Source organism: Leptodactylus fuscus, chromosome 11 (assembly GCF_031893055.1).
Source record: "Leptodactylus fuscus isolate aLepFus1 chromosome 11, aLepFus1.hap2, whole genome shotgun sequence".
NCBI classification, from domain to species: domain Eukaryota; kingdom Metazoa; phylum Chordata; class Amphibia; order Anura; family Leptodactylidae; genus Leptodactylus; species Leptodactylus fuscus.
In genome coordinates this window covers 529,090-553,246 of record NC_134275.1, presented here as the reverse complement: position 1 = coordinate 553,246, position 24,157 = coordinate 529,090, and the positions used below count along the sequence as shown (strand labels likewise).

Sequence of the window (24,157 nt, the reverse complement as noted above, 5' to 3'; positions counted from 1 at the left end):
TGGGACATAATACTGTGTGCAGGGGCCACTATGGGACATAATACTGTGTGCAGGGGCCACTATGGGGCATAATACTGTGTGCAGGGGCCACTATGGGACATAATACTGTGTGCAGGGGCCACTATGGGACATAATACTGTGTGCAGGGGCCACTATGGGGCATAATACTGTGTGCAGGGGCCACTATGGGACATAATACTGTGTGCAGGGGCCACTATGGGACATAATACTGTGTGCAGGGGCCACTATGGGGCATAATACTGTGTGCAGGGACCACTATGGGGCATAATACTGTGTGCAGGGGCCACTATGGGGCATAATACTGTGTGCAGGGACCACTATGGGGCATAATACTGTGTGAAAGGGCCACTATGGGACATAATACTGTGTGCAGGGACCACTATGGGACATAATACTGTGTGCAGGGGCCACTATGGGGGATAATACTGTGTGCAGGGGCCACTATGGGACATAATACTGTGTGCAGGGGCCACTATGGGACATAATACTGTGTGCAGGGGCCACTATGGGACATAATACTGTGTGCAGGGGCCACTATGGGACATAATACTGTGTGCAGGGACCACTATGGGACATAATACTGTGTGCAGGGGCCACTATGGGACATAATACTGTGTGCAGGGACCACTATGGGACATAATACTGTGTGCAGGGGCCACTACGGGACATAATACTGTGTGCAGAGGCCACTACGGGGCATAATACTGTGTGCAGGGGCCACTATGGGACATAATACTGTGTGCAGGGGCCACTATGGGACATAATACTGTGTGCAGGGGCCACTATGGGGGATAATACTGTGTGCAGGTGCCACTATGGGACATAATACTGTGTGCAGGAGCCACTATGGGACATAATACTGTGTGCAGGGGCCACTATGGGACATAATACTGTGTGCAGGGGCCACTATGGGACATAATACTGTGTGCAGAAGACACTATGGGACATAATACTGTGTGCAGGGGTCACTATGGGACATAATACTGTGTGCAGGGGCCACTGTGGGACATAATACTGTGTGCAGGGGCCACTGTGGGGGATAATTCTGTGTGCAGGGGCCACTATGGGACATAATACTGTGTGCAGGGGCCACTATGGGGGATAATACTGTGTGCAGGGGCCACTATGGGACATAATACTGTGTGCAGGGGCCACTATGGGGGATAATACTGTGTGCAGGTGCCACTATGGGACATAATACTGTGTGCAGGGGTCACTATGGGACATAATACTGTGTGCAGGGGCCACTATGGGGGATAATACTGTGTGCAGGGGCCACTATGGGGGATAATACTGTGTGCAGGGGCCACTATGGGACATAATACTGTGTGCAGGAGCCACTATGGGACATAATACTGTGTGCAGGGGCCACTATGGGACATAATACTGTGTGCAGGGGCCACTATGGGACATAATACTGTGTGCAAGGGTCACTATGGGACATAATACTGTGTGCAGGGGCCACTATGGGACATAATACTGTGTGCAGGGGCCACTATGGGACATAATACTGTGTGCAGGGGCCACTATGGGACATAATACTGTGTGCAGGGGCCACTATGGGACATAATACTGTGTGCAGGGGCCACTGTGGGGGATAATACTGTGTGCAGGGGCCACTATGGGGATAATACTGTATGCAGGGGTCACTATGGGACATAATACTGTGTGCAGGGGCCACTATGGGGGATAATACTGTGTGAAGGGTCCACTATGGGGTATAATACTGTGTGCAGAAGACACTATGGGACATAATACTGTGTGCAGGGGCCACTATGGGACATAATACTGTGTGCAGGGGCCACTATGGGGTATAATACTGTGTGCAGGGGCCACTATGGGACATAATACTGTGTGCAGGGGCCACTATGGGACATAATACTGTGTGCAGGGGCCACTATGGGACATAATACTGTGTGCAGGGGCCACTGTGGGACATAATACTGTGTGCAGGGGCCACTGTGGGGGATAATTCTGTGTGCAGGGGCCACTATGGGACATAATACTGTGTGCAGGGGCCACTATGGGGCATAATACTGTGTGCAGGGGTCACTATGGGACATAATACTGTGTGCAGGGGCCACTATGGGACATAATACTGTGTGCAGGGGCCACTATGGGGGATAATACTGTGTGCAGGGGCCACTGTGGGACATAATACTGTGTGCAGGGGCCACTATGGGGGATAATACTGTGTGCAGGGGCCACTATGGGACATAATACTGTGTGCAGGGGCCACTATGGGACATAATACTGTGTGCAGAAGACACTATGGGACATAATACTGTGTGCAGGGGCCACTATGGGACATAATACTGTGTGCAGGGGCCACTATGGGACATAATACTGTGTGCAAGGGTCACTATGGGACATAATACTGTGTGCAGGGGCCACTATGGGACATAATACTGTGTGCAGGGGCCACTATGGGACATAATACTGTGTGCAGGGGCCACTATGGGACATAATACTGTGTGCAGGGGCCACTATGGGACATAATACTGTGTGCAGGGGCCACTATGGGACATAATACTGTGTGCAGGGGCCACTGTGGGGGATAATACTGTGTGCAGGGGCCACTATGGGGATAATACTGTATGCAGGGGTCACTATGGGACATAATACTGTGTGCAGAGGCCACTATGGGGGATAATACTGTGTGCAGAAGACACTATGGGACATAATACTGTGTGCAGGGGCCACTATGGGACATAATACTGTGTGCAGGGGCCACTATGGGGTATAATACTGTGTGCAGGGGCCACTATGGGACATAATACTGTGTGCAGGGGCCACTATGGGACATAATACTGTGTGCAGGGGCCACTATGGGACATAATACTGTGTGCAGGGGCCACTATGGGGCATAATACTGTGTGCAGGGGTCAATATGGGACATAATACTGTGCGCAGGGGCCACTATGGGGTATAATACTGTGTGCAGGGGCCACTATGGGACATAATACTGTGTGCAGGGGCCACTATGGGACATAATACTGTGTGCAGGGGCCACTGTGGGACATAATACTGTGTGCAGGGGCCACTGTGGGGGATAATTCTGTGTGCAGGGGCCACTATGGGACATAATACTGTGTTCAGGGGCCACTATGGGGCATAATACTGTGTGCAGGGGTCACTATGGGACATAATACTGTGTGCGGGGGCCACTATGGGACATAATACTGTGTGCAGGGGCCACTATGGGACATAATACTGTGTGCAGGGGCCACTATGGGGGATAATACTGTGTGCAAGTGCCACTATGGGACATAATACTGTGTGCAGGGGCCACTATGGGACATAATACTGTGTGCAGGGGCCACTATGGGACATAATACTGTGTGCAGGGGCCACTATGGGACATAATACTGTGTGCAGGGGCCACTATGGGACATAATACTGTGTGCAGAAGACACTATGGGACATAATACTGTGTGCAGGGGCCACTATGGGACATAATACTGTGTGCAGGGGCCACTATGGGGGATAATACTGTGTGCAGGGGGCCACTATGGGACATAATACTGTGTGCAGGGGCCACTATGGGGGATAATACTGTGTGCAGGGGTCACTATGGGACATAATACTGTGTGCAGGGACCACTATGGGACATAATACTGTGTGCAGGGGCCACTATGGGACATAATACTGTGTGCAGGGGCCACTATGGGACATAATACTGTGTGCAGGGGCCACTATGGGGCATAATACTGTGTGCAGGGGCCACTATGGGACATAATACTGTGTGAAGGGTCCACTATGGGACATAATACTGTGTGCAGGGGTCACTATGGGGGATAATACTGTGTGCAGAAGACACTATGGGACATAATACTGTGTGCAGGGGCCACTATGGGACATAATACTGTGTGCAGGGGCCACTATGGGACATAATACTGTGTGCAGGGGCCACTATGGGACATAATACTGTGTGCAGGGGTCACTATGGGGGATAATACTGTGTGCAGAAGACACTATGGGACATAATACTGTGTGCAGGGGCCACTATGGGACATAATACTGTGTGCAGGGGCCACTATGGGGGATAATACTGTGTGCAGGGGTCACTATGGGGGATAATACTGTGTGCAGAAGACACTATGGGACATAATACTGTGTGCAGGGGCCACTATGGGACATAATACTGTGTGCAGGGGCCACTATGGGACATAATACTGTGTGCAGGGGCCACTATGGGGGATAATACTGTGTGCAGGGGTCACTATGGGACATAATACTGTGTGCAGGGGCCACTATGGGGGATAATACTGTGTGCAGAGGCCACTATGGGGCATAATACTGTGTGCAGGGGCCACTATGGGGGAATAATACTGTGTGCAGGGGCCACTATGGGGGAATAATACTGTGTGCAGGGGTCACTATGGGACATAATACTGTGTGCAGGGGCCACTATGGGACATAATACTGTGTGCAGGGGCCACTATGGGACATAATACTGTGTGCAGGGGCCACTATGGGGCATAATACTGTGTGCAGGGGCCACTATGGGACATAATACTGTGTGAAGGGTCCACTATGGGACATAATACTGTGTGCAGGGGTCACTATGGGGGATAATACTGTGTGCAGAAGACACTATGGGACATAATACTGTGTGCAGGGGCCACTATGGGACATAATACTGTGTGCAGGGGCCACTATGGGACATAATACTGTGTGCAGGGGCCACTATGGGGGATAATACTGTGTGCAGGGGTCACTATGGGGGATAATACTGTGTGCAGAAGACACTATGGGACATAATACTGTGTGCAGGGGCCACTATGGGACATAATACTGTGTGCAGGGGCCACTATGGGGGATAATACTGTGTGCAGGGGTCACTATGGGGGATAATACTGTGTGCAGAAGACACTATGGGACATAATACTGTGTGCAGGGGCCACTATGGGACATAATACTGTGTGCAGGGGCCACTATGGGACATAATACTGTGTGCAGGGGCCACTATGGGGGATAATACTGTGTGCAGGGGTCACTATGGGACATAATACTGTGTGCAGGGGCCACTATGGGGGATAATACTGTGTGCAGAGGCCACTATGGGGCATAATACTGTGTGCAGGGGCCACTATGGGGGAATAATACTGTGTGCAGGGGCCACTATGGGGGAATAATACTGTGTGCAGGGGTCACTATGGGACATAATACTGTGTGCAGGGGCCACTATGGGGGAATAATACTGTGTGCAGGGACCACTATGGGGGATAATACTGTGTGCAGAGGCCACTATGGGACATAATACTGTGTGCAGGGGCCACTATGGACATAATACTGTGTGCAGGGGCCACTATGGGGGATAATACTGTGTGCAGGGGCCACTATGGGACATAATACTGTGTGCAGGGGCCACTATGGACATAATACTGTGTGCAGGGGCCACTATGGGGGATAATACTGTGTGCAGGGGCCACTATGGACATAATACTGTGTGCAGGGACCACTATGGGGGATAATACTGTGTGCAGGGGTCACTATGGGACATAATACTGTGTGCAGGAGCCACTGTGGGGGATAATACTGTGTGCAGGGGCCACTATGGGACATAATACTGTGTGCAGGGGCCACTATGGGGGATAATACTGTGTGCAGGGGCCACTATGGGACATAATACTGTGTGCAGGGGCCACTATGGGACATAATACTGTGTGCAGGGGTCACTATGGGACATAATACTGTGTGCAGGGGCCACTATGGGACATAATACTGTGTGCAGGGGTCACTATGGGACATAATACTGTGTGCAGGGGCCACTATGGGACATAATACTGTGTGCAGGGGTCACTATGGGACATAATACTGTGTGCAGGGGCCACTATGGGACATAATACTGTGTGCAGGGGTCACTATGGGACATAATACTGTGTGCAGGGGTCACTATGGGGTATAATACTGTGTGCAGGGGCCACTATGGGACATAATACTGTGTGCAGGGGCCACTATGGGACATAATACTGTGTGCAGGGGCCACTATGGGACATAATACTGTGTGCAGGGGCCACTATGGGACATAATACTGTGTGCAGGGACCACTATGGGACATAATACTGTGTGCAGGGGCCACTATGGGACATAATACTGTGTGCAGGGGCCACTGTGGGGGATAATCCTGTGTGCAGGGGCCACTGTGGGGCATAATACTGTGTGCAGGGGCCACTGTGGGACATAATACTGTGTGCAGGGGCCACTGTGGGGGATAATACTGTGTGCAGGGGCCACTATGGGGGGATAATACTGTGTGCAGGGGCCACTATGGGACATAATACTGTGTGCAGGGGCCACTGTGGGGGATAATACTGTGTGCAGGGGCCACTATGGGACATAATACTGTGTGCAGGGGCCACTATGGGACATAATACTGTGTGCAGGGGCCACTATGGGACATAATACTGTGTGCAGGGGCCACTATGGGACATAATACTGTGTGCAGGGGCCACTGTGGGGGATAATACTGTGTGCAGGGGCCACTATGGGACATAATACTGTGTGCAGGGGCCACTATGGGACATAATACTGTGTGCAGGGGCCACTATGGGACATAATACTGTGTGCAGGGACCACTATGGGACATAATACTGTGTGCAGGGGCCACTATGGGACATAATACTGTGTGCAGGGGCCACTATGGGACATAATACTGTGTGCAGGGGCCACTGTGGGGGATAATCCTGTGTGCAGGGGCCACTGTGGGGCATAATACTGTGTGCAGGGGCCACTGTGGGACATAATACTGTGTGCAGGGGCCACTGTGGGGGATAATACTGTGTGCAGGGGCCACTATGGGGGGATAATACTGTGTGCAGGGGCCACTATGGGACATAATACTGTGTGCAGGGGCCACTGTGGGGGATAATACTGTGTGCAGGGGCCACTATGGGACATAATACTGTGTGCAGGGGCCACTATGGGACATAATACTGTGTGCAGGGGCCACTATGGGACATAATACTGTGTGCAGGGGCCACTATGGGACATAATACTGTGTGCAGGGGCCACTATGGGACATAATACTGTGTGCAGGGGCCACTATGGGACATAATACTGTGTGCAGGGGCCACTATGGGACATAATACTGTGTGCAGGGGCCACTATGGGACATAATACTGTGTGCAGGGGCCACTATGGGACATAATACTGTGTGCAGGGGCCACTATGGGACATAATACTGTGTGCAGGGGCCACTATGGGACATAATACTGTGTGCAGGGGCCACTATGGGACATAATACTGTGTGCAGGGGCCACTGTGGGGGATAATCCTGTGTGCAGGGGCCACTGTGGGGCATAATACTGTGTGCAGGGGCCACTGTGGGACATAATACTGTGTGCAGGGGCCACTGTGGGGGATAATACTGTGTGCAGGGGCCACTATGGGGGATAATACTGTGTGCAGGGGCCACTATGGGGGATAATACTGTGTGCAGGGGCCACTATGGGGGATAATACTGTGTGCAGGGGCCACTATGGGGGATAATACTGTGTGCAGGGGCCACTATGGGGGATAATACTGTGTGCAGGGGCCACTATGGGGGATAATACTGTGTGCAGGGGCCACTATGGGGGATAATACTGTGTGCAGGGGCCACTATGGGGGAATAATAGAGTGGCAGGAATCCGGTTTGTGCAGGGAGGCGGATTAGGGCGGTTCAGGGCACTGGGGGGCCCCCATGTCAAATGTTCACCCTGGGGCCCCGCCATTCCTAGTTGGCTGATTGGTAAGGTCCAAGGTTCCCATGTCAAAGTGTCCACCAAAAATTAACCATTTGCAGTTTCAAAACAATGGACACCCAAGTCAATGGGGTCCACGTGGGCTCCAAGTGTAAGCAGTGTTTTAGTGGCCCACCTCTCCATCATTCAGGTCCCCTAACAGACCCAATCACAGAGAGCCGGCGCTGGTGTGAACCTTGACTTAGCTAATAATCCCCTAATACATCATTATTGCTCTAGACTTACAGAACACATCCAGTCTCCGCTGCTCTGATACTAAACCTGCTGCTGTTTACTGAAATTTTAGTAGAATTATTGGAAAAAGTGCGATATCAGTGCAGAGTGTGAACTAGAACCAAGCACTGTACACAGATAAAAGAAGAGTCAGCCGGCTTAGTAACCGGGGACATAGGAACAGAGATGTCCTAGATTTCTTCGTTACAAGTTACAATTTCTTTTTCGTTGAGATGACATTTGCTTTGTATCGCACAATGGTTCACACTTACCATCTGCCGCTTATTCTCTATTAAATTGGATCCAATTATTCCAAGGATGGATCCAAATCCAAGCTGAGGACAAAAAGACAAATCTGTGTTATATGAACTATTGGCGGATTCTGAAATATTCAAGATCCAGCTCCAGAAAGCAACGCATTGCAGTCCAGACTCCCACATGGAATGAGTCTGTTATCAGTCCTAATACTAGATAGTCATTTGCATAATACTATATAGTCATTTGCATAATACTATTTAGTCATTTGCATATAGAGATTTGTTAGTGAATAATACTTTATGAAATAACGTACAACTAGTCGCCCATAGCAGCTTTCATCTCTATACTCTGCACTGTATTGCTTCTTATGGAGAACAAAGACACTAAGCTAAACCCCCTCCCCCGCCTAACTTCTAATTTACACCTTAAAAACAAAAAAACAATGTACATCTACCCATATCCCTGATGTGGTCATGTGACCGCCCTATGAACATTTTCTGATTTCCCGGAAAAAAGAACGTCATCAATACTCCTTTCCCCAACCCAACCATACTCACCTGTCTTCATGTCTTCTTCTTCTGCTGGACGTCACTTCTTTCAGGGGAGCCGGTGCCTGCGCAATAGAAGGCCAGTAAACCGTATAGGAGAAGCAGCGGGCCTCTCACGTATGCACAACAGAGCGGCTTTATTGCGCAGACACGGGCAAATGAGGAGACAGCGGCAAAGAAGAATGTGAACTCCAGGGAAAGAAGACAGGTAAGTATGATGGAGTAGGGAGGGAGTTGGGGGACTGACTTAGTTAGTTAGGTTCATAGGGCTAGCAGACTGCGGGCTAGGGAAATGCCCCCCAGTCTAGTCTATAGACAAGTACTGTCAGGAGGAGGGGGGACGTTCCTCACAGCTTAGCATCATGGCTGGGCGGTAAGGAACACCCCCTCTGACAGTACAGGGCTACGGACCACTGTCTGACAATGAAGAGATATCAGTAACGACACCGATATCTCCAGCCTCGGGGGACATAGTGGGAACGCCGACAATGTGCCAAATTCAGTTCACTGTCAGCTTTGTAGCGGAATATAAAACCGCAGGTGCAGGAGGACATGAAAGGTTCCCTTTAAGCAGCATTCCTACATGTTTGCGGCAGAACTTCGAAAACTAGACAAATTTTGCTTACAGATTCCAACCTATTACAGTTATACAAAAACGACTGTAAACCGTTCAGACTTACTATTACGCCAGGGTAGTAGCCTCCCACAGTGACATTTTCAGTTCTGGTGGTTGCAGCCAGACCCACAGTTAAAATTAATATGGATACCAGGAAGAGCGTCACAGTAACAAATATGGAATTTCGTCTTCTTCTATTAAAAGAGCCTGCAATGCAATAAGAACACTCATGTGAGCGAAAATATAGTATTATCTATAACCTGTGCAGATCATACAGTACAAAGCAATGACATAAGCAATGTACAACATACCCTGGAAAACGCATGCAAACTAATACAGCTCCACTTGTTCAGTCTATTACAGTGAAGCCCTGTAAAAAGTTGGCCCTCAAATATTTATCACTCGCTAAAAACTGCAAATGTAACAAGACTAAATGCATTTCATCTCTAAAAACTCCATAAAATCTGGCAGACGGAGAATAATCTGCATTTACCTAATTACTGGGTCATCAGAAGAATTCTGCAAACCATTTAGATGTGCGGTGATTAATATCAATTTACCATCACTATAAAGCACATGATGTCCGACTTCAGCAAAATAAACAAGAGATAGCATGACGTTATCTTCTACCCATTAGCTAAACCCCGGGCTGGTCGTACAGTCAGGACGCACAAGAACAACGTGCCAGAGTCGCCTTTGGCATCCGATGTGTAGGATTCGGGCTGTACAGTAGCAACAGGTGTAAGGTTTGTGCGGGCGCTAATTTTCTGCACAGGAATTGCTCTGTACGCTGGGTGGGATCCCATACAGGCAGACAACTATCTTAGAATGCAATCTGATTGAGAGTCACATCCAATCTTGAATTCGTGACAACCAACAGAAAGAGAAAAGTTGCCGTCACTCATGTTCTATATAGGAAACATGGCCTGCAATCTGCACATAAAAACCTACAAACATTCAGAGATTTTGTGACAGTCCATAAAATATCTATTACTGATAACTAGTCAAAATAACAAACCTAATTCTCTTCCACAAGGTTCTCACCATAAACACCTGAGGAAGAAGCCGCCAGCTTGGGAAGCTTGTAATCGGTCATCATTGTTAGTTAGCCAGTAAAAAATGGATCAATCACTGAAGACTTCCAAGTTTTTTGTTTTTTTTATAGGTTCACACCTGCGCTCGGGTTTCCGTTCAGGGGTTCCCCAAGAAGACCCTCCAAATGGAAACAATCCGTGGTTGCCCACGACAACCTCCGGATCCTATAGACTATAATGGGGTCCACAGATGGGAACCGAGCCTTACCCGTAAATCTTTCCCAGCTGGGTTTTTTTTTTACTAGGCCATGAAAGGCTGCAGATCCTGCACTTCTGGGCGCACCCTGGGAGAGACAGGACTGGGGTTGAGCCGATCTTGAGATTTCAGGATCGATTTTAAATCCAATTTCCAATCATTTTCCAGCCGATCCCGATCGTGAAATTTGCTCAATCGCCAATCGGGATCCGATCTTTCCCAATCCCTCAACCCTAGACAGGACGTGTCTGGGTCTGTGGGAAAACTGATGTTCTGGTGGGAAAACCTGCGGGTGTTTATGTTTCTTATTGTATTCACCCAAGTGGCTGCTAGGAAGTCACTTGTATAGTGAGGGATGCGTTTTGTGTTTAGTTATTGCTCGGACGAGCAGGTTTTGTGTTTGTATTCATTTTTGCCTGAAGTTAAGGCTGTATTTTATTTTATTTTCTATTTTACTTTATTTCAGTTGATTTTATCTAGATAATTCCCACACCTGCCATAGCAGACTTTTTGCTGAAGATTCCCTCATGTACAGACATTAGTAGCTCAGACCAACACCAGACAGACACAGGTTTGGCAATCCAAGCAGACTGTCTGTTGATTCTGCCAAAATCAATAGGATCCACTAACAAGCATGTCTTGTCTATGGCCGCCATGACTCCTATTTCACCATGCTTTGCCTGTGTCACCCCTCCCCCTCCTTATATCCAGGCGACATCCATGACCTGCATTGATAATATACAGAGATGATATAATGATTCTGCGTTTACGTTTCGCACTTTTTGGACACAGGTTTGCGGCAGGTTTCCCTGAGGATGACTCAAGTGTATACTGGACGGAGCTCTTAAGTGATTACGATAATGAGTTGTCTGCAGATATTAAAGGCTCTTATTTAAAGGGCTCTTATTTACAGCATGGACTCACAAGATGGTCTTTCCTACAAAAGGGTTTTATTAGGGAAAGCGTCAAGGGAATGTAACGTTACACTTGTATTATGTAGATTTACTTGGTAAAAATGATGCAGCACGACCACAAGAAATAAGGACCTGCAGGTATAGTAGAGAAACGCAGCAAAATGGAGAGGCCTAGAACCCAAAGGGACCATTTCCAATAGCAATTGCAACAAAATCCAGGGAAATGTGTGGCCAGCCCAACGTAATAAGAAGCAAGAATCGCTGTATGTGTGCGGGATCAGACTACACCATTCGCTTGTGTGGAAACGTACAGGTCTCCATAAGAGTTACACACACCAAACAATGGAAAATTTGTCTTCATATTAGAGATCCAGAAGACCGCTGCAACCAATCGCAGGCCTCAGTGGTCACCTCTCCACAAACGGCAGTCACTGTCGGGGCCTGTGATTGGCTGCAGTAGTCCCCTAGCAGAATGGGGACGTCACCAGTGATGTCAGCCAGTATATAGAAGAGGGGTGCCGCCGACGCTGACAGAGGCCTGTGGAGTAAGGGAATGTTTGGGGGGGGGGAGGTATGTTTATGAGACCCTCAGCAGCAATATTATACAAAAAAAAGCCAAAAACGTCTTTTAAATCAAGTATATTTCTGATCCCACAAAATCTGCAGCAGGTCCTATTCCTGTCCGATTTCATGGCACTGCTTCTATTCACAGAATGAAAGGGGCCGCGAAAGCAAAGCTGGTGCACAGGCGGCACACAGAGGACGTCCGTGTATCCCCTGTGCCGTCCATTCATGGCAGTGATTAGAATATGTGCAACCAACTTATAGGGGTTGTCCAGGATAGACTAAGAATTAACCATTAAACTAAACCCCCTCGCCCGCCTAACTTCTAATTTACCCATATTTACCCATATTCCTGGACTCGTCATGTGACCGCCCCAGGGACACTCTCTGACAATCCATTGACGTTCTGTTTCACCGCTTCCAAGACTGAACGTCACCATTACTCTCCCCCCACCATCCCCATCAATACTTACCAAGCTTTCCTGTGTCCAGGAATGGCTCCTCCCCTTCTTCCTCTATGCTAGTAGTGGGCAGCTAGCTAGGGAGACGGGGGGAGGGACTAGTAATGGGCAGGATCACTAGGTTAGTGAGACAGGGAGGGGGAGTGTAATGGAGTGAGAGAGGAGGGAGGCCGAGTGAGAGGGAACTGGGATAGAAGCTACAAAGCAGGAAGCTACACCAGGTAAACAAAGGAAGAGTATGCTGTAGCAACCATAGACACTCAGACATCACTCCAAATACTAAGGGCATATGGGTGTACTTATTAACCAATTACTGGTACAGATGTGCAGCTTTAAAAATGCATAGTAATTTGGTATACGGGGCATACATATATAAGCTATGAAATCAAATTCTTCACTGAAGCATAGGACAGAGGAGCTTTAAATAAAGGATGTAGCATACATGTCACATATATGTTCTTAGTATTTTCCAGGAAGACCTATCCAGACTATGGAAAGCTTTGTACCTTTACCGTGTCCTGGCCCCACTCCGGGTTTTAGCTTACGCCTCCTGCTGCAGAATACTGGCCACAGTGTAAAGAGCTTTCCAATAAATTTGTGGAAGGGATTTTTCAATATGGAACCGTCTGTGGCCTCGTCCACAAACAGAAAACTGGATTATCCTACAAATGGGAGATCAATCAATGCTTCAGTGCAGTGTAATATCATTGAGCTGTTGATGGGCCAGATAAGTGCACAATCATGTCATTCTGATATTTTCAGCCGCCTGGATGATTCCGGACCCTGCCGCCTGGAACATGTATTAGGTTGCAGCAGGTGTTTGAAGCTTTGGTCTTAGGGATGGAGTACGGTTTGCTAGAGCACAAGAAAACAAGCTACAATTGCATGTATGTAATCATCTCCAGGGCCGACACATCCATCATATATATATATGTTACATTAGTGACAGTCACATATAATCCGGCTCATACTCAGGTCGTAGGTCGTCCGTGCTGGAGATATTTTGCCATTTTTTTTAGTTTTTTTTCAATGTACTCTAGACAACCCATTTTTCTGGCTGAGCTCTCATCATGTAAGAATTCATGTATTTTCCTACTGTAAGAATTATATCAATGTGGATCTGCTTAATAAACTGGTGATAATAAATAAATAATAACTAAAACAGTGCTGCGAGAGAACTCATTTGCATAAAGACGAAAACCGGGATTTCTACCAGACGGCGGCACGGAGAAGACATCTAAAGGTAGGAGAGGAAGAGGCTTTCTCAAGGCTAAACCTATGTGTCAATGAGAAAAAAAAATGTGATTTTAATGGTAAAATCCCTTTAAGGATCTATAATAAGGATAAATCCTGGAAATTTCCTTCAGTCCTAGTTTATCTTCCTGTAGCAATGATGTGCATTCCTTGCACGTCGCAACAAACTACTGGCCTCAATGGTCAGACGGGAGTGGTCATATAGGAACTGGAACCGCTGCACCAATGCCGTACCTGACCACCCAACACAGACTACAGAGGACGGATCATCTCATCATCTCTGAAGTTCTGGAATAACGGTCGGGTGTGGGGGGGGATTGGAAATCATAGGTAGGTTCTGTTGCTTTTGTTATTTTGAACCCCTTCCGTGCCATCCCTTAATTTTTAACCTCAGGGCCATGAAATCCCTTTAAGTCCTATAGTAGGTCCTTCTCCGGGTTACTATACAGAAGTGGAGCTAATGCAGCGAGGCCTCTTCTGACTGACAGGGGTTAAAGTACAATCCAATAGCGAATAAACACGGTGTGACAGGTCCTGTCAAGAAGTATAACTGGAGATGTGGCGTATATCATTATCGGACTGCCTGAAAGCAACGACACAATGTATAACATACCAAGACCTAAGAACGGAAGAACTAGGATAACATGACTGACTGCAGCAATAACCCTTATTCAGGCCCTGCCGGGCAGCCATACACGGCCACATGTTTCCAGGTTGGTGGGTTGGTCCAGTTCTTCGCTTTGTCGTTAACCTCTCCGCAGACCAGTCTTTACCAGATGCATAAAACATGCCAATAGGTCGATGGTAAGATAAAAGGCCTAGAACAGCGTGAGAACGGTGGAGTGGATGCATGTCCTGCGCTAGGCCCCCGCACAAGTGATCTATTGGAGGTAACCAGGCGGAGGACGCGTGATGAAAGTATAATGAGTGTTGTTCCTGCCTGGAAAACCTTTAATTACATCAGACACATCAGAGCGATCCCGGCGCTGTCTGCAGCCGCCTGCACAGGACTTGGATAATTCAGTTTATACCGAGGAAGGATCCATGTCACCACAACAGAAATAACAAGCATGCTTAGTACTGGCCAATGGCCAACCTTACATCTGCACCATAAACTGAGGCTGTGAGGGATCAGCCTACTGACAAGCCAATGGCACCTGACGGCCCTCGTTCTATGGGAATTCACCATGGTACCCATCATTGGACCAGAAATGCTGCATGCTGTGCTATTCTTCTGCTATTTATGACCATATCTGCAATGAAGTCTCTTGTAGCTGTCCATGACAAAACACATACAAATGCCACCAATGGGTCAAACAGGTCTCTCTACTTTACAGGAAATTGCAGAAGTTCGGGATAACCCTGCCATGTCTGTACATGATATATGGCACGATATATGGGACATAAAATCATGTGCCCAGCTCCGATGCACAAGGTGGCATGAGAAGACATATAAGAAATTCAGGGCTAAACCAATCTGAGAACCCGCTGTGAAGCTGAATACATTGCGTTCACATCGATTCCCAGCTGTAATATCGGACATAGGTCCCTGAATTCTACAGATTTCTTTCCAGCCTCTTATCTTATGTAATAACAACATGAGTGATTCCTCAAGATGATCGATTTCTCAGACAATCTGCAGATGTTGTCCATATGGGAAAGATACATTTAGAAGTGTATTCATTTGGTGTCTGAATTGCAACCTAAAACTGGTCCATATGATTTCAGAATGAAGCTGCACCTTCAGATCAATACAATAGAAGTTATAGGGAGCGTGTCAGAGCCATCGCCCAGGGAGGGGGGAAGACGACATTACTAAATGCACCTCCTTATGCTGAACGTGGTCTAACAAGACAAGAAATCTGATTATTTTCCTATATGTAAGTGCCCCCTCCCCATTCCTGAGCAAGGCAAGTGCTTGGGCTTTCCGCACTGTACCCCAGCCTGTGTCTCCCCTCCCCCGTGTGTGCACCTACACTATGAATAGCGGCATACTTGGTAATGTCTCTTTCACCCCCTATCCGGCGTTGTAATAAGTTTAAATGGGGTCAATACCATTGGCAGACTTCCTTTATTCCTACCGAAGACAAGTGAGCGTCTGGCCATTTTCACATTGCAGAATTGTGGTCAGTATTTTGCATCAACATTTGTAAATCAATCCCAGGAATGTGAATTATACAAAGAAAAAGATATAATGGAATCAATTGTGGCTTTTCAATATTTCAAAGTTTTGCCTTATGCAGAATATTGACCTACACAAAGGAATTCAACAGCAAATATCCAGACAAAGCTCAAAAATCCAATAATGAATGTAACGTTATTGTATCAATACTGGTTAAAATACAAGAGATAAAGCATTCGACTGAGTGAGGGCTCTCAATATGGTAAATACAATAAAGTAACGTATCGACCCACTGGGTTCAGTGTACTACCCATATGTACATAGTATATATGAGCCCAACATAGAAAGGAATGCCATATACAGACTAGTTAGCACCAACCCCGCAGGACGCTTATGTTGCTTTTGTGTTTTTTATATATAGGATGGCATGCCCCTGTTTTTGGATTAATTCTATAAATACACAGCAAAGGAGACACAACGGTGACGTCACAACCAGGCATTAAAAAATAATATTGTCCAATGCGTGCAGTCAACTTCCGGAAAATTCATCTGTACTGAAGCTTACATTATATCTCTACTATGGTGGGACTATTAAAGGATTATCTTATCTTATCTTACTATACTGCATCTGACCCTGTGCAAACATAACACGTGTACAGAAAACAGAAGGTCAGCTATACGAACGGGGTCACGACAAGACACTGGCGTCAATGTGGCGCATCTTTCACGCAACGTAGCACATCTAGATTGAGCTAAAATCGTTTGCATTTCTAGTAGTAGGTCTGGATTTTCAGACTGACAAAGGCTTGGTTCACACCTGCGCCTGGTCTACGTTTGAGGTTTCCATCCCTGATTCCGCAGGACTCTTCTCTCCACATTTTGTTGGGCAGAAACCCAACGGACCCCATTAGAGTCTATGGCAGGGGTAGGGAACCTTGGCTCTCCAGCTGCTGTGAAACTACAACGCCCAACGTGCTCCATTCACTTCCAAGAACAGCAGAGCAAGTATGCATGTTGGGAGTTGTAGTTGTGCAACAGCTGGAGTGCTGAAGTTTCCCTACCCCTGGTCTATGGAGTCTGCAGGTTTCCGTGGGTAACTGCTTTGTAAGCACATTAGGTTTTTGTTCTTCGGGTCCCCAAGCAGACCTGAAAAAACGTAAACGCAACTATTAGGAAATCTGGGCCAGAGTCCACTACTTTGCTAACAGTACCAGGATTCAGCTGTCTTCTGTGATAAGATCTCATACTATTTCAGCAATTGCAGAAGTTCGGGTCAACTCTGCTATATCTGTACGTCCCGCACACAAACCACTATACTGTATATACTGTGCAGTGTAGCTGTCAATGCAATACACAAGTGAAGATCCAGCAAAGGTGAAGACGTAATAACCATGTGATTGATATTGAACGCTTAAATAACGATCAGAGCTAAAAGTATTGCAATACTCCTGCAATCCCCTGGATGGCAGTTCCTCCCTACATACATTTGTGGTATAGGAATATGATTTATTAAAACCATAAAATGATCTATTTTAAGACTCACCAGAGGAGAGAGAAAAAAAAAAAAAAAAAAAAAAAAAAGGATTTCAAGTTCTTCAATTATGTTAAAAGGGCTGCGTGTTCTATACGGCGCAGGGTAACTTGGGCTCCCGGAGAAACAGATTCTTGGCTTGTCCCCCTATATTATACAAAAGTACAGATCGTAGGATCCTTTGCTGGAAATCATTGGCCTGCTGTGGCTGGAGCCCCATTATTGGGCAGTACCCCGACTCCATCCGAGGATCCTCTGATTTCCTATGCTTAGGACTCCCCTATTATACAGTAGACACCACACCTAGCATTAGGACGATTATGCAGCTTTTGTGAGGCCGTTTTTTTTTAGCCAAAACAGCAAAATCTGCAACAAAAAAAACAGAACTATTTACAATTTTTTATATAGTAATTTTTACACCACCCTTAATACTTTTTGAGAACAGGTAAAGGAGTCTGTACGGTCTCCCCGTGTTTGCATGGGTTTCCTACTACACTGCAAAAACAAACATGTTGGAAATGCATCACATTTTTTTTCAACAGCGTTTTTCCTCTGTGGACCTTCTGCCTATATGGAAAAAACACTGGTTGTTCCGCAGGTATAATCGAAGTCCTGCATTTGTGTGGATGGGATTAGACAGAATCCCAACCAACTTGCAGATACTGTAAAATGCAGCTGCGGCAAACATACTGCATTTTCGCAACGTGGAACTTCAGGCCGGGCCCCATGTATAGAGGCTTAGAAGAAAAATGCAGCATTGCAAGGTAACATTAACATTCTGCAACTTTTCAGTGGAGTTTCCAGAACGGCCAAAACTGCTGCGTTTCTTCAACGTGTGGTGTTAGCATTAAAGGGAATCTGTGACCAGGATCCAACCCAGCACCGCAGATAAATACAGCGGTTTCCCCTTGTGACATGTTGAATGTTATTTCTGCATAAACAGGACCTTCCATGTCCTCCAGCACTGGTTATATGCTGCACACAATTCAGTGCACTGGATACTTTCCTGGTATCTGCCACGGTTGCAGAGATGTTGATGCTGGACCTGACAGTACTAGACTATAGAAGTGTACCATCAGGGGGGTCTTCCTTACCACCCAGTGACGACTCGGCCCCTTTGACAGTGCAGTGATAGCTATACCAAAACTAACAGCACCAATATCTCTGGAACCAGGGTACAAAGTGGCAAAATGCGGTATAACATGGCCGACATTAGGGGACATGAAAGGTCCTCTTTAAGGGATTTTACAGACTAATATGTTGCCCTCATACAGTGCCTATACTTTATATATAGTGAGATTTATAGGTTTAATAGCCTGCACACATAATATCTCTATGGATAAACAGTCTGATAGCTACACAGAATCTGGATATGATCAAGGCGCCTAAGCAGCAAATAAGTATAAATAACAAGGTTAATGGCAAGTGCAACTGTGCACAAAATTACAGAAAATAGGACACGTTACTACTGGCCCTTATACGTATCAACGGCGTGCTAGAAAGGACACATATCATATAGGCTCTGCTCATACCACAGAACGGCATGCTGCACTATTGTGTCTGGCAAACCCAACAGATCACATTATAATGGGGGGGACGATTGTGACCCAAGTCCGAGCACTTATGCTCTTGTTCTCCTATGACGGAGCAGAACAGTAGAAAGAACCAATGCAGATGTGAACAGAGCCTTAAAAGGTATATGCGGTGTCTGAGCCAATGACTGTTTACTGATTTGTGCCTATCCGGTTACCATGTAGCCACAACAGTAAGAACAATCTTACTCTGCGACATGGGCAGACATGGGACATCGCTCTCATACAAGACCACCATGTAATTCACCTTCATGAAGGTGCATCAGATGTGGGACAGATGCTGAAAACCCCGAGCACCAGTGACACGGTCATACATGAGCCCAATGTTGCATTGTAGTGTTCGGATTATATATATATATATATATATATATATATATATATGGTACAATGTGAGGTGCACATGCAGTATACAGCTATATATCCAAGTATAGTCATATCAATGTTATGAGGTCATCACAACACTAGGACTGAGTGTACACACCAGAGATGATACAATTCCTAGGTTTATATATAGGCGTATACAGTCAGCAGCCCCAGCACATCTTCTGCCCCCCCCCCCCCATTCCGGCATGCAGAGGGTGCTGCTGACGTCACTGCCCTGATAATGATACCTGTCACCTTCTCAGAGTACAAGCTGCAGCACAACAACAACATGCGATGCAATGCAATGCACAGAGGCCCCCCAGATATGGCAGGCGACAGGCTGCACTCACCCGTAGAATCTGCAGCGGGGATCTCAGTGCGCTGGGACGGCTGCTGAGTCAGCATGCTGCGGGGATCACTGTCCTGCTACTGGGCAGCAAAATCACAAACAAGCCGCTTGGAAATGCAAAAATGCACTGGGAATTGTTTGGGCGCATAGCATCCATAGGGGCTAGAGGGTGACCCGAGCTTCACTGGCACAGCCCCCTCCTCAGGCAAAGTCCCAGAGCAGCCCTGGCCATTATGACAGGTAGGAGACGGAGTGGTGAGGGGAGAAGGCGGTCACGTGATCGGAGAGAGGGGCGGGGACAACTCCTAATGCGGCCTGATGTGGGAGAAGGGAGACAGAGGGGACGGGGAGCGGGGGAGAAGGACGGGGAGCGGGGGTCAGGGAGGCAGAGGGGCCGGGGGAGAAGGACGGGGAGCGGGGGTCAGGGAGGCAGAGGGGCCGGGGACAACTCCTAATGCGGCCTGATGTGGGAGAAGAGAGACAGAGGGGAGCGGGGAAGAAGGACGGGGGGACGGAACGGGGGCCGGGGAAGAAGGACGGGGAGCGGGACGTGTGACAGGGGGGCCGGGGAGCGGAGACGGGGGGCCGGAGAGCAGGACGTGTGACAGGGGGAGCGGAGACGGGGGGCCGGAGAGCAGGACGTGTGACAGGGGGAGCGGGACGGGGAGCAGGACGTGTGACGGGGGGCCGGGGACAACTCCTAATGCAGCCTGATGTGGGAGAAGAGAGATAGAGGGAGGCAGAGGGGCCGGGGAAGAAGGACGGGGGTCGGGGAGCCGGGTAGTGGGACAGGGGGGCTATAGGGAGCAGGCTGTGTGACAGGGGGACTATGAGGGGCCGGGGGTGCAGGACTTGTGACAGGGGGGCCGGGGAGCAGGATGTGTGACAGGGAGACTATAGGGAGCAGGCTGTGTGACAGGGGGACTATAGGGAGCAGGCTGTGTGACAGGGGGCTATAGGGAGCAGGCTGTGTGACAGGGGGACTATAGGGAGCAGGCTGTGTGACAGGGGGACTATAGGGAGCAGGCTGTGTGACAGGGGGACTATAGGGAGCAGGCTGTGTGACAGGGGGACTATAGGGAGCAGGCTGTGTGACAGGGGGCTATAGGGAGCAGGCTGTGTGACAGGGGGACTATAGGGAGCAGGCTGTGTGACAGGGGGGCCGGGGAGCAGGCTGTGTGACAGGGGGACTATAGGGAGCAGGCTGTGTGACAGGGGGACTATAGGGAGCAGGCTGTGTGACAGGGGGACTATAGGGAGCAGGCTGTGTGACAGGGGGACTATAGGGAGCAGGCTGTGTGACAGGGGGACTATAGGGAGCAGGCTGTGTGACAGGGGGCTATAGGGAGCAGGCTGTGTGACAGGGGGACTATAGGGAGCAGGCTGTGTGACAGGGGGACTATAGGGAGCAGGCTGTGTGACAGGGGGACTATAGGGAGCAGGCTGTGTGACAGGGGGACTATAGGGAGCAGGCTGTGTGACAGGGGGACTATAGGGAGCAGGCTGTGTGACAGGGGGACTATAGGGAGCAGGCTGTGTGACAGGGGGACTATAGGGAGCAGGCTGTGTGACAGGGGGACTATAGGGAGCAGGCTGTGTGACAGGGGGACTATAGGGAGCAGGCTGTGTGACAGGGGGACTATAGGGAGCAGGCTGTGTGACAGGGGGACTATAGGGAGCAGGCTGTGTGACAGGGGGACTATAGGGAGCAGGCTGTGTGACAGGGGGACTATAGGGAGCAGGCTGTGTGACAGGGGGACTATAGGGAGCAGGCTGTGTGACAGGGGGACTATAGGGAGCAGGCTGTGTGACAGGGGGACTATAGGGAGCAGGCTGTGTGACAGGGGGACTATAGGGAGCAGGCTGTGTGACAGGGGGACTATAGGGAGCAGGCTGTGTGACAGGGGGACTATAGGGAGCAGGCTGTGTGACAGGGGGACTATAGGGAGCAGGCTATGTGACAGGGGGACTATAGGGAGCAGGCTATGTGACAGGGGGACTATAGGGAGCAGGCTATGTGACGGGGACTATAGGGAGCAGGCTGTGTGACAGGGGGACTATAGGGAGCAGGCTGTGTGACAGGGGGACTATAGGGAGCAGGCTGTGTGACAGGGGGACTATAGGGAGCAGGCTGTGTGACAGGGGGACTATAGGGAGCAGGCTGTGTGACAGGGGGCTATAGGGAGCAGGCTGTGTGACAGGGGGACTATAGGGAGCAGGCTGTGTGACAGGGAGACTATAGGGAGCAGGCTGTGTGACAGGGGGACTATAGGGAGCAGGCTGTGTGACAGGGGGCTATAGGGAGCAGGCTATGTGACGGGGACTATAGGGAGCAGGCTGTGTGACAGGGGGACTATAGGGAGCAGGCTGTGTGACAGGGGGACTATAGGGAGCAGGCTGTGTGACAGGGGGACTATAGGGAGCAGGCTGTGTGACAGGGGGACTATAGGGAGCAGGCTGTGTGACAGGGGGACTATAGGGAGCAGGCTGTGTGACAGGGGGACTATAGGGAGCAGGCTATGTGACAGGGGGACTATAGGGAGCAGGCTATGTGACAGGGGGACTATAGGGAGCAGGCTATGTGACGGGGACTATAGGGAGCAGGCTGTGTGACAGGGGGACTATAGGGAGCAGGCTGTGTGACAGGGGGACTATAGGGAGCAGGCTGTGTGACAGGGGGACTATAGGGAGCAGGCTGTGTGACAGGGGGACTATAGGGAGCAGGCTGTGTGACAGGGGGCTATAGGGAGCAGGCTGTGTGACAGGGGGACTATAGGGAGCAGGCTGTGTGACAGGGAGACTATAGGGAGCAGGCTGTGTGACAGGGGGACTATAGGGAGCAGGCTGTGTGACAGGGGGCTATAGGGAGCAGGCTGTGTGACAGGGGGACTATAGGGAGCAGGCTGTGTGACAGGGAGACTATAGGGAGCAGGCTGTGTGACAGGGGGACTATAGGGAGCAGGCTGTGTGACAGGGGGCTATAGGGAGCAGGCTATGTGACGGGGACTATAGGGAGCAGGCTGTGTGACAGGGGGACTATAGGGAGCAGGCTGTGTGACAGGGGGACTATAGGGAGCAGGCTGTGTGACAGGGGGACTATAGGGAGCAGGCTGTGTGACAGGGGGACTATAGGGAGCAGGCTGTGTGACGGGGACTATAGGGAGCAGGCTGTGTGACAGGGGGATGAACAGGACACTATGAAGTTTCACAATCTAGACATTGCCTTTACCATGAGAGGTTATTTGTGAATATTACTAGTAATCTAATATAAATGCAGATCAAATAATATGCACAGTAAATGGATATTCCATTACACAGGTTTGTCAGGTTCACTTTAAAGTTATCCTTCCACTGTGTAGGATTCAGGGGATGTTTTCCTCATGTTGTAAGGCAGAATGTAGTAAGAGTCATTGTTTCGTCAGGGTTTCAGCTTTGGGTGCACGTTATAACAATTTCTTTTATGTTGATCCTGGAAGGTCACCAGACGTTTCATCAATGTGGTTAGCAAAGTCTAAATACAGATCTACTTGTGCAAGCTCTAGCTAAAGCATGACACAATCCCGTTACGTATGATGCAGAATTTCATAGTCCGCCGGCTGACTCAGGCGCACACATCACCGTTGTGGAATCCCCAATAAATCCTACTAATATTCTAAGTGTGAAAGTTTGTGAGTTTGGATGTTTGTTCCTCAATCACGCTAAAACGCCTGGACAGATTTGCGTGCAATTTTCCACAAACATAGTTTTCCCTCAGGATTGAGTCACAGGCTACTTTTGGTGCCACTAAACAACATGGCTTCCTAGCAGGAGACTCACAAAAGCAGGACTCCTAGCCCCAGCTATAGACTCACACACACTGCCTGGTATTTCCTGCCTCAACCTGCCTGCACACTCCTTACTGTCACCTCAGGAGTCGCCCTCACTCTACTCACTCACATTTACATAGAGCTTTCCACTATATAACACATCACATTGTCTGTATCACTACATACACAATACAACACATCACATTGTCTGTATCACTACATACACAATACAACACATCACATTGTCTGTAACACTACATACACAATACAACACATTGTCTGTATCACTACATACACAATATAACACATCACATTGTCTGTATCAGGACATACACAATACAACACATCACATTGTCTGTAACACTACATACACAATATAACACATCACATTGTCTGTATCACTACATACACAATACAACACATCACATTGTCTGTAACACTACATACACAATACAACACATCGTCTGTATCACTACATACACAATATAACATCACATTGTCTGTATC

At 48.5% G+C, this 24,157-nt stretch overlaps 2 protein-coding genes across 3 annotated transcripts in view; one reads left to right on the top strand and one right to left on the bottom strand.

Annotated features, from left to right (window-relative positions):
- The window catches only part of TMEM255A (transmembrane protein 255A), a 40,169-nt gene extending 20,198 nt beyond the window's left edge, over positions 1–19,971 (bottom strand). For both annotated transcript variants that reach the window (XM_075259617.1, XM_075259618.1), the window contains exons 1-3: positions 19,846–19,971; positions 9,469–9,611; positions 8,255–8,317 (exon numbers count right to left, since the gene is read on the bottom strand). In XM_075259617.1, the coding sequence (XP_075115718.1) occupies positions 8,255–8,317; positions 9,469–9,611; positions 19,846–19,900 (261 nt within the window). In that variant the 5' untranslated portion in view covers positions 19,901–19,971. The remainder of the gene's footprint in view (positions 1–8,254; positions 8,318–9,468; positions 9,612–19,845) is intronic.
- A 22-nt stretch (positions 19,972–19,993) lies between these two features.
- ATP1B4 (ATPase Na+/K+ transporting family member beta 4) overlaps positions 19,994–24,157 on the top strand; it is a 40,416-nt gene continuing 36,252 nt past the window's right edge. Inside the window, exon 1 of the mRNA XM_075259620.1 lies at positions 19,994–20,084. The gene's annotated coding sequence lies outside the window, so the exon portion shown is untranslated. The remainder of the gene's footprint in view (positions 20,085–24,157) is intronic.